The following is a 16,332-nucleotide window of genomic DNA, read 5'->3' as shown; positions in this document are numbered from 1 at the left end:
TTAAGTTAAACCCTGTTTCATTTCATAATGTCAGAATTAGATAAAGAGCTGACAGTTCTCTCTATAATAGTTTAAAAATAGATAATGAAAAATGAATATATTGAAAATTTCAGTCAAATTACTTTAGTCTGAGCCATGTTGTGAATGTTTGAAGTTTTAATAAGAATAGTGTAGTCTCTGTTTTCATTTTGATTAACCATTTTTAAATTAAATTATTAAATAGCAGTTGTGTTTCAGTCAATTAAAAATGTGTGAGCATCATTCCAATGGTCTAGAGAGTTAATTGCGGTCTTGTCTTGTTAATAAATGTCTAATTGATAATTAATATAACATTTGAAGCCAAAAGAAAGACTTGAAGTAGGTAGATTTAGCTCTTGAAGAATGCATCTTTAATTACCATGTCCAAAACTTTCAGCTCAAGATATTGAGCTGTTTGAAACTGATTGCCAAACTGTTTATTGGGGTAGAGTGCTTGCCTCAAATTTTTCATTGAGTGACCTGATAAACGTGACTATTCTATAATGTTTGTAAAGTTTGCCAGGATTTAATTGATATCCAGCAATATACTGCTAAATTATAGTACTTGCTGGTCAGGTTTAGCCAGCCACACTTTGATTGCTAATCAAGAAGCTTACCTCCAATTGCTCTGGACATCTGGGCGTTGAAATTCTTTTTAAAACATGTACAGATTGGGATAGAAATAAAGATTTCCTAGTGCACACATCCTTAACAGTTTTATTAAGTATATCTGAGATTCCTCCTTTAAAGTAACAATGGCCTAATGGCATTTGTCGTTAAAATACCAAATTTTTCACGGCTTAATCCACTCTAATATGTTATCAGATTGATTATTTAAAATTTAATTAAAGGGGAATTATGGGAGATTAGATTAAGAACTGGCAGTTCTCACAATAATAGTTAAAAACTAGATAATGTAAAGGGAATTAGCTGAAAATTTCAGTCAAATTGATCCACTCTGAACAGAGATTTTAGCTTTTGAATTTTAGACCTAGCCTCGATCACCATTACTAAAGTTGGTACGATAAAAAACAGTCTCGATAATTCATTTTTGGATTAAATCATCAATGAGCGTTGAGCAGCAAATCGGATTGAGTGTTGATTATGGTCTGGATAAGTTAATTAATGTCTAATTAATAATTTAGGTCTTACGAAAGGCCTGTAATAGGCAGATTTAGCTCTTGCATAATGTATGTTTAAGAAAACAATCAATATACCAAAGCTAGATAATCTCCCCGGTTGGATTTAATCAGATTTAAAACAGGCCTATCGTTAAATTCTCGTGCACAACAAAATGGCAGGGAGCTTATTACATAGCGAGCAGCATAGGTCGCTGAAATTTCAATCCACATATCTTTGTATATACTGAACGGAATTGAACCATTTTTGGACTGATATTCCTAATAAAGATTCTTATTTCACAATATTGTAGTTTGCAAGTGATTCCTATGGCTTAAAAGGCCTCATTGGGACTTTTAAGTATTACTTGAATAGCTTAAGTAATAATTGAATAGCTCAAGTTATAATTGAATAACTCAAGTAATAATTGAAAAGCTCTGTCCATGAAAAATAACAATTACTACATGTATGTAAATTTGTGCATGTCTTATGTAGAACAAAAAGAGGATAACTATCAACACACAATCAGGTAACAATTACATAAAGTTTAATATTAGTAACAGTAAGATAAGAAAATTCTAATTACGGGTCAGGGTTGGAAGGTTTCATATTGCCAGAGTTTGGAGATGGGGTAGGGGGGAGGGAGTAACGAGTTTATTTCAAGCTGTCAGTATACACATGTGTTAGGATAGACTTTGAAATAAAGCATGTGATTGTCGAAAGTTCTGGTTTGAAAGAAGTGAGTAGAACTCTAGATTATACATGTCAGAATCTCATCAGGGTCTTTTTGGATTGAATTTCTTTAACCAGATGGAAATGAACACCACATTTTCAATTAATGACCTACAGATGGCCTGGCTTATTTAACTGTCCACAGTCCACGCTTCTTTCTAATTTCATGTTAAAAGCATGATTTTTTAGTTCTTAAAGATTGGAATAACATAAATATACATTGTTTAGAAAAATAATAATGGTTTAGTTGAGAAATATAAGGGATACTACCATAGTACACATTTAAGTACATGTATACTACACAGAATTGTGTAGTAAGTAGTTTGAATGCTGCTGCCCTGGCAAATTTGCCTGATTTTTTTAATTGAACATTAACACTGGTAGATCTGTTCTATATTTAAGCAATATTGGGGCTTTTTGGCTGCAAAATAGAAAATTTAATTTTTCCTTAAAGATTGCGTCATGTTTCTCTTTCACCAAACAGACTAATAATACACATTTAATGACATTGGGTTTACATGAGAAAAATCAATCATGCTCTAAATATATGTACCGCACATATATGCTTGTTGTATAGTAAGTAAGGTTGTTCTAGTTGAAACCCTCTTATTTTCGCATGCTGACTTTCTATTTGAATATGTTTAAACCCTCCTATTTTCATCGTCGTTAGTGGTCATGCCAATGGCTGACTTTCTAATTCAATATGTTAAATTAGACTCCAATTTTTGCCGTCATTAGTGGTCATGCCAATTGCTGACTTTCTATTTGAATATGTTGAAACTTGAAACCCTCCTATTTTTGCCGTCGTTAGTGGTCATGTCAAATGCTGACTTTCTATTTGAATATGTTGAAAAACTCCTATTTTCGCCATTGTTAGTGGTCATGAAAAATGTTGACTTTCTATTTGAATATCTTGAAACTCCTATTTTATATTTTTAAAAAAATTTATCAGATTTTTTATTGTTATCCAAATAATCTATTCAGTTAAAATAATAAATTTATGGATCAGATTTCTCGATATTGTCCATATTTCATGTCAATAGTTTAATTTATCTGCTTAGTTATTTATTTTTGAATTTGATTTTGTAGAATTAGAATGGTTAGATAATTTCAAAAGGTGACAAAATCTGGATCAAATTCAAATACTGTACCAAATCACTGTGGAAAACTATTTGAATTCGAATATTCATGTGAGCTCTTATACCTGTTGCATGTTGCTAGGATTATTATTATTGTTAAAATGTTTGTATTTAAAATAGATATACTAGTATGCTGTAAATACTGGTTATATCTGTTGGTAGTGGGTAGTACATGTACTAACTGACATAGATATAACAGATAGTTTAAAGCTAGTATTTGTTCAACTCTTCTAGTTATGTGTTCATTTTTTTGGTGAGTTTACTGACATTGATCCAGTTTTTTTTTTTTAAAAAAAACAGCGAAGAGAAAAGGCCAGTGAATTTGAAGAATTTCAAACATGAATCTGATGTTTGTATGACCAGAATTCAAACACTAGTAGGATATTTTATACCCCGCCAAATAAAATAAAACCTAGTTTAACTTGTCATCTTTTGAAGAGGCAATTTGTGGGCCTGTGAAGTTCTTGACTAACATTTTAATTTTTTTAACTTTCCCCAAGAAAATAATAATAATATTTGATAAAACCCAGGAAACATTTATCTGTCGAAAATGCAAGGTTTGTCCTACTAATATGGACCGTCTGTTTAACTTGTCATCTTTTGAAGTGGCAATTTGTGGGCTTGTGAATTTCTTTACTAACATTTTCATTTGTTTTTTTAACTTTCCCCAAGAAAATAATATTAATAATAATATTTGATAAAACCCAGGAAACATTTATCTGTCGGAAAATTCAAGGTTTGACCTACTATTATGGACCGTCTGTAACTCTCATTAATTGAACTTTTAAATACCATCCATCATACCCTGTGCAATCTGAGTTCTTGCAAGATGAAAAAAAAAATGGTTTCAAAGAATCTTTGAAAGATACAAATTATTATTATTAAGTATTTCTAAAGAATTGGCAACTCATATAGGTGCATGTGGCTTTAATTTCATTTTATGTTATTTGGTGTAAAGTTTTAGTTAAATCTTGGATGAAATTTCCTTTTCTAGGTACATGTAGTAATCTTTGGTTTAAGTACTGATGAGAAATAATGATTGGTAGAGGTAAATAAATGGCAGGTGTAAAGAGTTTATAAGTGTACTTAATTTATTTAATTAGATACAGGACTGTAGGTATATAATGAATAATACTATATAATAGTTACAGTTTTTAGATAATGTTTGTAGAAAAAATAACTGATAAAACTCTCTTAAAAATTTGTTATCAAATATACAGATTGTTTTTTTTTTTGCAGTATATACATATAATATATTTAAATTACCAGCATAATTATTCTTCCAACAAAAAATCTTATCAGTATTTATTCCAGTGTTACAGTCATTAATCCAGTTTGTGTCATGATTTAGGTTAATTTGTTGTTTTGTTTTGATTATCATGGTACAAAATGACCAACTTGGTGAACATAGTTAACAATAGATTGAATATAATGAATTATCTTGAATATTAATTAATTTGATATTATATCTACTATGTAGATAATTGAGGTACATGTTTGAGCTAGTTTAATTTGAAGCACAGACATAATCTAAATCAAAAAATCCTTGTGGTCTTTGTCATGTGTAATATTTAGATTCGTCAAGCATACAGAGCAATTCAATATTTTACTAACACCTCAATAAACTGAATCTATTGGCTGTGCTTATTTAAATTGACATCATGTATAAAATACCCAATTTGGGTGGTCTCGACCTCTATACAATAAGTTGAAAGGCATAGACCTAACAAACACAAATAATGAATATTTTTTTGTCAAATTCGTGATCATGTGGGTCCATCTTTTGTTTACAGCATCAAAGACATGTTGATAATTAATTCCTTTGAAATATTTTATTTTTGAAAAAAGTCTCACTTAAAGATACATTATGGGAGATAAGATAAAGAGCTGACAGTTCTCACTATAATAGTTAAAAACTAGATGATGTAAAGGGAATTTGCTGCAAATTTCAGTCAAATTGAGCCACTCTGAACCGAGAATTTAGCGATTGAATTTTGGGCCTAGCCTCAATCATCATTACTAAAGTCGGTACGATAAAATACATAGTCTTGATTAACCATTTCTTGATTTAATCATAAATGAGCATAGAGCCCTCTCCGGCCATCTCAGCAATTCCTCTCGGCCTGCCCGAAGCCGAGACAAGTAAGAGGGTCGCCACGGTCAGCGCTGAAGCCTTAGACGCAAGTCTGGGTGTAGCGGCCGCAGGTTCCGATCTTGGTGGTAGTTTCAAATATTTGAGTGAGAACCTTGGTTATGGTCTGGATAAGTTAATTAATGTCTAATTTAGATAACATTTCAGGCATATAGAAAGACCTGCAATAGGCAGATTTAGCTTTTTGCATAATGTATGTTTAAGGACTACATGTATAAACAAATAATTCTTTAGACATTTTAGTTTTGGTACTATTCAATTTAATTTAAATTGTTAAAAAATTTGTAATTATTGTGAGTGAATATAACATGTAATGTGAGTTGAAACCCCTTCAAATCTGAATTACATATAAAATTATGTCAAACTTTATTGTAAATTTTGTGTAATCTAATATTTTTTAACATTGGCTCATTTTGGGATAATGACTATTAGAGGCATTTAGGGCGGAATGATGATTTATTATTGCCTACTGTTCGTCAAATTCCCTTCTTTTATGTGCAACACTGAACAACTTGGTTTTAAATTCCTATAAAAGGAGAGACACAATGTCCTTGTCTGCTTTGCAGGTGTTATACTTGTACTTGACAAATGAAATCTGTGCTTAATAAAAAAAACTCTGCTAGAATTAAAAACTTTGGACAGTTGTGAGTCCAGTGTCCTGCTGCATCCTTCACATTTCTTGAAAGACTTTTTGTAAACTAGTAAAAACATAAACATAAATTCTTAAGGCTACATCTATGTGTTTGTTGTGAATACATTGTATTTGCATCTTGAGGAAATAGTTTACTTATATTATAAGTGTACTGTATTAACTTAAGAAAATACCTGAACATTGTTGAAATAGCTTTCTACTCATTGTTTACGCGTGTTAGTAAATTAGGTATAGATATTGTATCAGTAGAATGCTTCACTGATTTCTCACTTATATGTCTATTATAACACAGACTAAATCAACCATTTCACAATATACCACGCAAATCATAAGCTCTGTCGTATAGAAAAAAAAAATATATTTGATGAATAGTAATCTATGTCTAATATACTAGTAAGTTAAAAGGTAGCTCTGTTAATAAATTTCATTACTATTAGTCATGAGATTTTTGGAGGAAATGGTAGAGATATCTACATCAGTTATCTATATATATATCAAATACTATTAAAAACCGGTATACTTGATCTATAGTCTTTGATGTTTAGTGGATTTGTATGAGAAGGTAGATCTAATTAGTTTAGTTGACTGTAGCTTTAGATATTTCTAAGGAAATCAAATCAGGTTTAAAGCCTACTTTCCTGCATCACCCTGGCATGCAGTTTGCTATGAGGGAAATTTGCTCGGACAGTGTTTCCACCTGCTATTTGTCGAATTTCAACTGCCAAGGGTTCTTTCATACGCACGCCAAATGTACTCAGGACCTCAGATATCCGTACATTATACTAAAGAAGGGTTTCACTATAATATCAGTGGATGACATGTTAGTCCCAGCCTTATGCCACTGTATTTCCTAATTTCATTTTATCATTTATTACTACATGTATTTTATAGTGCTGGTACGATATATCGATATATCGTTGAATCGATGTATCACGTTTCGCCTTCTCACGATTGATTATTTACCTATCTTTTTTATCGTTTTCATTAATAACCCGTCATTCTTGATTATCCACGTCACTCATTATCCATAGGTACACAAACACTCTTAAATTGTTTTGATCCTTATTTTGATTCCCATAAATATCGTGATATAAAACAGTTTTATTTCTATGACGACAGCAGGACCAAACATATCAATTATTCATATATCCTGTTGTTTTCTTTGTGGATATTGACCTGGTTATGAATCGTGATACGAATCGTATCGTAGCACCTGAATCGCAATACGTATCGCATCATGACTGCAGTGGCAATACCCAGAACTGGGATTTTAGTATTCGTTATTTTAACAAATCACAATAGTTGTTACTTAGAAAAGTGTGGTATAAATTTATCATGGTAACAGTCCAATTAATTAACATTAATTAAACAGATATGTGAAAGATATTTGTGTGGGAAAGAAACTGACATTCTAAATAATTTATTTACATGTACAATAATCTTATCTGGTATGATCATCTGGGATATGAAGTTGCATGCACAGTAGACATCAGCTCTATGTAAAACCGTGAAATCCTCACTCTTTCTGATGATATGGTTTACCTTGTGATATATATATATATATATATATATATATAGTCATACATGACATGAATTTAGCTACTGGATACATTCTGAGACATGCTTTTCAAATAAATCTTATACCAGTAAGGTAGTACATGTAGATATATAAGTACATATAGATCATTATGTTTATATGTTTTATATTCGTTACAGATATGGTTATATAGCTTTATTTCTAACACAACATAGGCGTAAAATGCTGGCTTGCTAATCAAGAGGTCAAATAAATCTTAGTAAATATATAAGTACATATAGATTATATGTTTATATGTTTTATATTGGTTACAGATTATGTTTATGACGTTCATTTCACCCTAGGAGCCACAGTGGCTCAGTGAGTGAGGTGCTGGCTTGCTAATCGAGAAGTCTTGGGTTCACGTCTTGTGTTAGCCCAGAAAATTCCTTGTCGGTAGTGCGCAGTGGAAGGCCTGGCAAGTACTGTTTCTAGTCACTTGAATGAGACAATACCTAGGACCATGTACACATTGGCGTGCACATAAAAGAACCCTTGACAGTTGAAGTTTGATATTAGAATAAGCCAAAGAGCTGCTGCCTGGGCAAAAAAATTTCCACCATAGCCATAGCACACTGTATTTCATATTGACGTCTTCATTAGCCCAGTTGGTGCCAAAAAATAGGATGATAAAAGCCCATTTCATTTCATTTTACCCTTGGCCCAATACCATCCTTTTTATGAAAAATAAAATGTGGGGATGGTGGGGGTTATTATGAGAAATTCAACAAAATTAAATTCCATAAGTATCTTGTTAATATGTATTTCGTAGTGACTTTTGACGGTGATCCTAGGTAATCAAATATTTATATGAAAGTGTTGGAGTTTATTAGAGTTCCAAGGAAAAACAAGAAACTGGTCGCTTATAATATATCACATGTACTGAAGGTTAAGTATTGTATGCTCTATAACTGAAATATAATTACTAGATTATTTCATTTCTAGATAATGGATATTTACATATAAAGTGTTAAACTAGAGAAAATCTGAAGGTACAACCTCAGCTAAAGTAATAGCAGTGTTTGCATACTCCTCTTAATGTTTTTGTGCATAAACAGTTAAAATTTAGAATATCTAAGTTGTTTTTAAAAATTCTCTCTTTTTGCTTAATACATGATACATGTAATCTGCATAATCACAGAGTATTGTCTCTTCTGTGACAAACTTCTGAAGTATACACATATTAGCCATATAAATAGACCTTACACCCCATTGAGTTGTCTCTGTTTTATATTGCTTTATGGCTTGTGTACTTCTTTTAGACAATCAATTCTTTGTTTTTTGTAGCAAGTTTCTCAGAAAAGTCACTGATTTACATACATAAATGTCTATAAACATGTTTAAAGCATAATTAAAAAAACATCATGCTAGAGGGGAACAGTCTCCTTTTTGTCAAAAACTCGATGTATAGCTTATCGAAGTAACCCTATTAAGTACGGTAAGCCCGAGTAAAGGCCTATAGAAGAAAGGGGTATGAAGATTATGAGAGTATGTGTATGTATAAATAAATAGTATGTAGGAAAGAGTGATATGGGTTAAACTAATAAATATTGTACTTAGGTCTTTATTGATAATAGTGTTAGGTATTGTAAGAATAACGGTTGAACTGTTATATACAATCTAATGATAATATAAATAACATTAAATAAATAAATTCTTGTCTCTGTGTACTAGGCCTGTTCTATTTTTTATAATAGGGATATAACATGTTTGTTTTCTTTTTTGGTTGGTACAAGCTTTAAATTTGATAAAAAAACCATTTATATGTAAATTTGTAATGTTTTTTGCCATACTTAACCTTTTAGGTACATTGTATTACATGTAACAGATTTGAAATTTGCAGGTGACATTAAATTATCAGACTTTCTTTACTATGATCTAATAACATCAAGGCTCAAAAGTTCTAAGCTATTACATATGCGTTTTATGCTTATTTGGTAGAAAGGAATTTCATATGATAGATAAATTGTGGGCGTTTCTGTACAATATTTTTCATATTTGGATGGCGATGTTATACAGCAGATGTTACTGCTTTCATTCAACTTTTAGATTCGATGTAAAGTTTTTGGAAAATATTTGATTGCAATCTGGTCATCTTAAAACTTGTGTCTTGTAAAACATGTAATTCCTACGGTAATATGGTCACAAGATGACGATAGACATGCTTAAAGTCAGCCAGTGTGATGTGGACTTTTGATGTACAAAATATTTAAAGATAATGTTAATCCAGTTTTTGATTTTTCATACATACTTGTCATGCTCTTTTGTGTATTGGGGATATAAATAGTGTTTCTACTGAAAATAAACATTAGATTCATGCTACTGCTTAATGCTACTGACAAGATGATTTTGGAACTGAAAATGCAACATATTGTCATGGGATAAGAATAAAGTTAGGTCACAGCTAGTTTCAGAATTGTTAGTCGAAATGCTCTGGTATCTGCACTGTATTTTATGTTTTATTCACTAGATACACATGTATATAGTTCGTGTATGACATACATGTATTTCAATGCAAATGCTGATGGTTTGGCTTTTGAATAACAAAAAAGCTGTATCAAACCCAAGTGCAGCTCAAATATATCTGCAATTTTCAATAGAAACAATATTAAATATATTAATAGTTAGAGGTTGGCACTTAAAGGACAATATTGGTGCCAGTCATTATTACATATGTGATAGAGCTGGTTAAACACATTCCAAATATAATTTTAACACAGAGATCATTGCTACGATAGCTGAATAATACAGTTTTCCAGAATCGGAAGTGACGAACGCCAAAGGAAAACATATAACTGACTGATGTGACAAGTGATAACGGATATATGAGCGAATTTCTGCTCACTAATAATTCATTCGAAGACCAAAAGTTGTTGTATGAGATTGTGATAGGATATCTGACAATTCATAAAAAGAATTGACCGCCACTAGATAAGTGAACACGAAAGAAAAACAGAAAAAGTCCGTGCATTACCATGTTTTTATAAGATATAGAATGAATATAAACAAGGGAATGTACGGACTATTTCTATTTTTCTCGTGTTCTCTTATCTATGGACATTCAATTACTTTATTGAATTGTCAGGTATCCTCTTACAGTCCCATATATCAACTTTGGGTCTTCGAAGGAATTATTAGTGAGCAGAAATTCGGCCGTATATCCGTTATCACTCGTCACATCAGTCAGTTATATAGAGAGATACTCGTGTTTTCCTTTGGCGTTCGTCACTTCCGACTCAGGAAACCTGTATTACTCAGCTATCGTAGCAATGATCTCTGTGTTAAAATTATATTTGGAATGTGTTTAACCAGCTCTATCACATATGTGATAAAGACCAGCACCAATATTGTCCTTTAACTAGAACCCAACCTCGTGGGTTTTCTCACGGTCCTCCGGTTTCCTCCCACTGCTAAAGACACATATACGCGCAAGTGAGTTATTGAAATAATATTGAACCATGTGTTAGTCCTGAAATGGGCTAGTTGTGTCGAGTGGATGTTAACTCCACCTCTCTCTCACTCTCTCTCTTAAACTAGAACAAACGTGTGTTTATTGTCTGTTTCTTCTGATACTTGCCTTCACAAGGTTGTTAATTTAACATGATAACATGATAGATTTATTTATTATATTTTAACTTGAGAAATTCCTACAAATATGTCTGATATAAACCTGTGGATAGAGGCAGTCGGTGTTTTCAGAAACAGCAAGAGGATATCCGTGTTTCTCATCGAGAAACTCCCTGCGGAGAAAAATGCCTAATATTTGAAACATGTGTTGTTAATTAATCCTAACAGCTTACATCTTCTCCAGAAATCATGTTAGACTGACTCCACACGCCAAACTTCCTTTACCAAGTCTGTTAATAGCCAAATGAAAAAAAAGGAGTGTAAATTGATACAAACAAAACCATATATGACAGAATTCTGATTGGGAGATAAAATAGCAGAAGTGAATTTTCCATATCCTATATTAAAAGGTTAAAATGTTTTTCTAAGTTTTACTATAATGCAGTCTATTATAGTTTAACTATGATTGTTATGATTGATCAGTCATTTGTTGTTTGTAGCTGACATGTTTGGCTTGTAGACAGTATAACTAAACCACTTTCATTATTTGTTGTGTCTAACTTGCATCAAGTTTGTCTGCATGGACTATACATCAATCTATTTCGTTTTTTTTTTTTTTACAGTCCAGAATTTTGTTTTACTTGTCTTTACTGCACTAGGATCTGAGGGAGTTGTTAAATAACTGGCGTTCTGGATGATGTTAGGGATTAACCAATGAAATGGTCTGTTACGTCGCTTGTTTGGCGTGAGGTGCACGGAACTGTGGGTAAACCACCTGAAACATCAATGCTGATTGATTAATCAATGTCTGGCGTCATAAGGTCAAAAGCCACTCGTATGACACCTGATGCGACCTTCCACTACAACCGGTCAGATCTTATGTAGTGTAGGCCATCGAAAGTAAAAAAAAAATGGGCGAAATATAGATCTGTATTTTAATCAGATTGGACCTTGCATGAGCATTGAATTACGTTTTATTAGAAATACAGAAAAATGATAACTGAACATCTAAACTGCATTCATTACCTTAAACAAATTACTGGAACCAAACAGTTTCAGAACAACAATTACAATGACATGATTCAAACTTGTGTAGGCAGACAAACAAATTAATCTGTCTAGTGGGAATGCAAAAATGTGATGTGATTTCAAATGTGCCAGAGTTATTTCTCATGAGAAGCAGCATGCCCTATTAATGTGAGTCTCTATGCAAGCCTTCTGATCAAGGTCCTTTTTGTTCACATACACCAGTGTGAATGCACCCCTATGTGTAAAACTCCTGCTGTAGATTTGTCTACAACATTTAGCTTGTATTATAGTGCATGAATTTATTTACAAAAAATGTTAGGAGTTTGTGACATGTTTTCATCTCTGTTAAAAGGCAAGATGAGAGATATATGATGGCTGGTTTTAATGGGTTATAAATTGGCCAGATGTTGTTGGACTAATATTTTAAACTGTCATTATTTCCTCACTTAATGGCAAACCAGTAGGAATTATTAAAAATGAGGTTTGTCTTTTAATCTTGCTACATTACGGCAAGCGCATGTCTAGAGGGTCGGTTTTGGGTGTCCAGACCCTCCCCTTTTCGCACAAAACATATGTTTTTCTCCTTTATTCATTGCAATAATGTCAAACAAATATGTGAAGCATTACCACCATTTTGACCTCATCAACTCTAAATCTCTAATCCTATACATGTATGCACCTAAATGAGCAGAAACATTTTCTCAGAGCTTCTGATTTTATAAATATTCTAGGGGTAATCCTCAAGACCTCATGCCAGACTTGACTTTGTCTCCACCTCTGTGGCACCAATCCTGGACTCACCTCTGTGGTGGTCATAACCCATAACAAAAACTATTATCCAAATGTCATGATAAAATTAACTTTCAGTGCTTGCTGGCTGCGGAGGGGCAGTGAAGTTTTTAGGGTGGGGGGCTCAATCTGCAGTAGGTATTTTAGGAGGCATTGGCCCCCCTTGCCCCCTCGCTGGCTACGGGCCTGGTCTAATATCACCTTATTTATCACAGATGAAATGCCAAACTGATTTTTATTTCAATTGTTGAATTCTTGTTGTTTTGACAGTATTTTTCATGTAGATCTGCATTTTGGGAATATTTGCATAAACTATAGTTTTTTAAAATATTGACCTTGGAAGATAATTGGTATGCTAATGATGTGAATTTTATCTTGATAAAATTAAACAATGTCAATATTGCTTTCCATAAATAAATGAAATCAGATTTTTAAATTTCTGGCCTCTTATTTGTTTAAATACATGAATTTAACAAAAAAAAAATGGAATAAGTTTGGCAAGAGAACAGCAAGTCAAGAATAATTAATAGACTGAAGTGACTTTCTGGCACATAACTTGCTGTAAAATGAACATGAATAAACAATTTAAAATTTGTTGACGGGTGATATGTAAACATATCCAAATTTAAACAAATTAAAAATTTGTTAAACAAATCCAGTACACTTGCATTGAAGTATTTGACATAAAGATGTTTTATTCAGATATTCAACAATATGTGTCTTGTTAAATATAGTGGTGGAAGGTTAAATACTACATAAAATCTATGTAGGCCTGATGGTTCTAGTGTGAATTTATAGTTAACGGTAAATGAAAAATAAAAAATATGGATGTTTCAGGAAGTTAAAAATTATATGAGAACCATTCTGTTTGAAATTGCTTAATTTGCTTTATCTTGATCAAGGATATATTCTAAGGATGTAAAGTTTCAATAAAGTTGTATTGAAGAATGTTTGAGTGACTGATGTCTGGTTTCTTATCTAAAAATAATAAATCAAGTAACATTGTTCAGACCATAGGTTTATTTATGGTTAAATTGTTCAGAATCAATATGTGTATACATGTACATGTATGTATCAATATGTGTATATGTTAAATTTATATTACCAATGGATGAACTATTAAACATACATTATGCAAGAGCTAAATCTGCCTATTGCAGGCCTTTCTTTAGGCCAGAAATGTTTTCTAAATTATTAATTCGACACTACTGTAATTAACTGATCCAGGCCGTAATCAACTCTCAATGGCATCAGATTTCTCTGATATTAAATAGATTAGAAATGTTCGGACATATTTTGATTTAATCTAAAAATGGAGGAGCGAGACTTGGCTTCGAACAACCATTACGGTGGTTGAAATTATTGCACACGTCTTGTTAAATCTTCAAAGGCTAATATCTTCGCTCGTAATAGAGTAATTTGAATGAAATTTTCAATATATTCATTTTGCTTTATCTATTTTTGAACTATTATAGCAAGAATGGCTAACTCTTTATCTAAATCTAACATAATGTATCTTTAAGAGGATGGTAATATGTGATGAGTATATATTGTGTGACAGGGGAAGCTGCAGTTTATATAGAAGATTGTGAATAGTATTACCTTACAACATGTAATGTTTTCATGCTTTTGTTATCATTATATACCCGTAGAAACTGTAGGCTGGGTGGCTTATTTGTCTCGCTGGGGAAGAGAAAATCACTAGAGTATCAGATTTTTAAAAGCATCCTTTATGAGAATTTTTATACCACTTATGTCTAGAAATAAGTGACAATATGGTGTTATATGAGCTGGGTTGACGGTTACTTACTTTGATATGATATTTGTATACTAGGGATGAATCATACTAAATGTATTGTGAACAGTTTGTAGGTTATATATATACACACATACATATGTCTGGTCATTACAATAATAGTGATTGGTAGACATAAACTATGATCTATTGATGAATGGGGGCTGAATGGTTAGCACGTGCGTGCTGTATCATGAGGTCTGTCATTGAGTCTACTGGCGTGGTTTCAAATCCCCGGTTGTACGTGACAAGGAGGAGGGTTACCTGTCCAACCTCGAAGGTTTTCTCTGAGTCCTCCTGTTTCCTCCCACTGGTAAAGACCCCTACGCACACACCTAGTCAGTGTTGAGTGGATGTTAAACCCCATTTCTCTGTCTCTATTGATGAATCCTGTGCTCTATAACAGGCCCGGACTGTACAGCGCAGTGGACGCTTACGGCTAGCCTCCGGATCCATTCACTTTATTTGAATTGTTCATTTGTTTGTGATTTTTTGCGTATTGTGTCTTTTTCCATATATTTGTGTTTTCTTTTGTGTAAATTATGTGTGGTGCAGTCCCCCTGCACTTACTATTAAGTGTATACACTTCTCTTCTTTATTAGCAAATGAGGGTAAAAAAAACAAAACACCGTTGGCAATACATAATAAATAATGTACAAACTAAAAAAAAACCTTGTTAGACTTTAATTTAAAGGATAAAGAGGACTATAAAGTACCCTTTGTATCAAAGTGAGAAAAACTTCAATAACAATCAAAGATCTAAATATTGTTGTCTGTTTAATTTGTGTTAATTTAATCAGTCTTAATATTACAGACATGAAAAACATGAACTTACAGTTTATGTATGTATATGGTCAGAGATTAAAGTCATATATTATAATGTCTAGTTGTTTTGATCGATATACATATTTTTAGAAGAAAAAAAGCATTTGAATGGTGTACTTCTTTTCATATCATTTGACAAAGTATTTATTTGAATGTCAAGCTTCTTGTAGACTATTCAATAAAATAAGTGAATTGGACAAGTATTTTAACATGAATTATAAAGAAAATGTTGAATGAAAAAGGAGATAATATTATCCTTCAATGAACATTTTATTAGATACATTTGAATCTATTTAAAGAAATTTGGGTAGGATTTGTATGGTTGTATTTCACCCTGGCGTGGTTTTCTATTGTACGTGACAAGGAGTAGGGTTGCCTGTCCAACCTCGTGGGTTTTCTCCTCATCCTACAATTTCCTCTCGCTGCTAAAGACCCATAGTGTAATCAAATTATTGAAATAATGACCAAGTTTGTATGAAGTGGACAGTAAAAACCCCATCTTTCTCTCCCTCTCTATCTCTCTCTTTCTCTCTCTCCTTGTATTAACTGTAATTCTCTAAATTCTGCTGCAAATTATCAAAGGAAGTATTGTTATATGATAATCACTTGTGGTGTATATAAATGTATCTGATGATATTTTTCTTTGTTATATTACAGATAGATTACAAGTATTATTATATAAAGATGTTAAAGATGCCATTAAAGATGGCAGCAAACCGAAATCCTGTTTTCCCATCGAGAGCTTCTTTGGTCTCCAGTCAGGGTTCTCTTACGATAAGGAGAACAATGCTTTGGCCATTATATGTCAGAAACAAGTCACATTATTTTCGTTTGAAAATCGAGAAGACTTGATAAATTTTGAAATCAAGATCCGAAAAAGTTTAGGCGAAGGTAAGAATGTTTTTTTGTTTTTTGTTTTTCAGGTATATCAGATGTTTT

The 16,332-nt window shown here is 32.3% G+C and overlaps 1 protein-coding gene across 2 annotated transcripts in view; it reads left to right on the top strand.

The window, feature by feature from the left end:
* The window catches only part of LOC126810400 (uncharacterized), a 36,241-nt gene that overhangs the window by 3,411 nt on the left and 16,498 nt on the right, over positions 1-16,332 (top strand). For both annotated transcript variants that reach the window (XM_050535433.2, XM_056098788.1), the window contains exon 3: positions 16,051-16,284. In XM_050535433.2, the coding sequence (XP_050391390.2) occupies positions 16,051-16,284 (234 nt within the window). The remainder of the gene's footprint in view (positions 1-16,050; positions 16,285-16,332) is intronic.

Source organism: Patella vulgata, chromosome 2 (genome assembly GCF_932274485.2).
Source record: "Patella vulgata chromosome 2, xgPatVulg1.2, whole genome shotgun sequence".
NCBI classification, from domain to species: Eukaryota; Metazoa; Mollusca; class Gastropoda; family Patellidae; genus Patella; species Patella vulgata.
The sequence above is the reverse complement of the archived record's forward strand: the minus strand, read 5'-3'. Positions and strand labels throughout refer to the sequence as shown.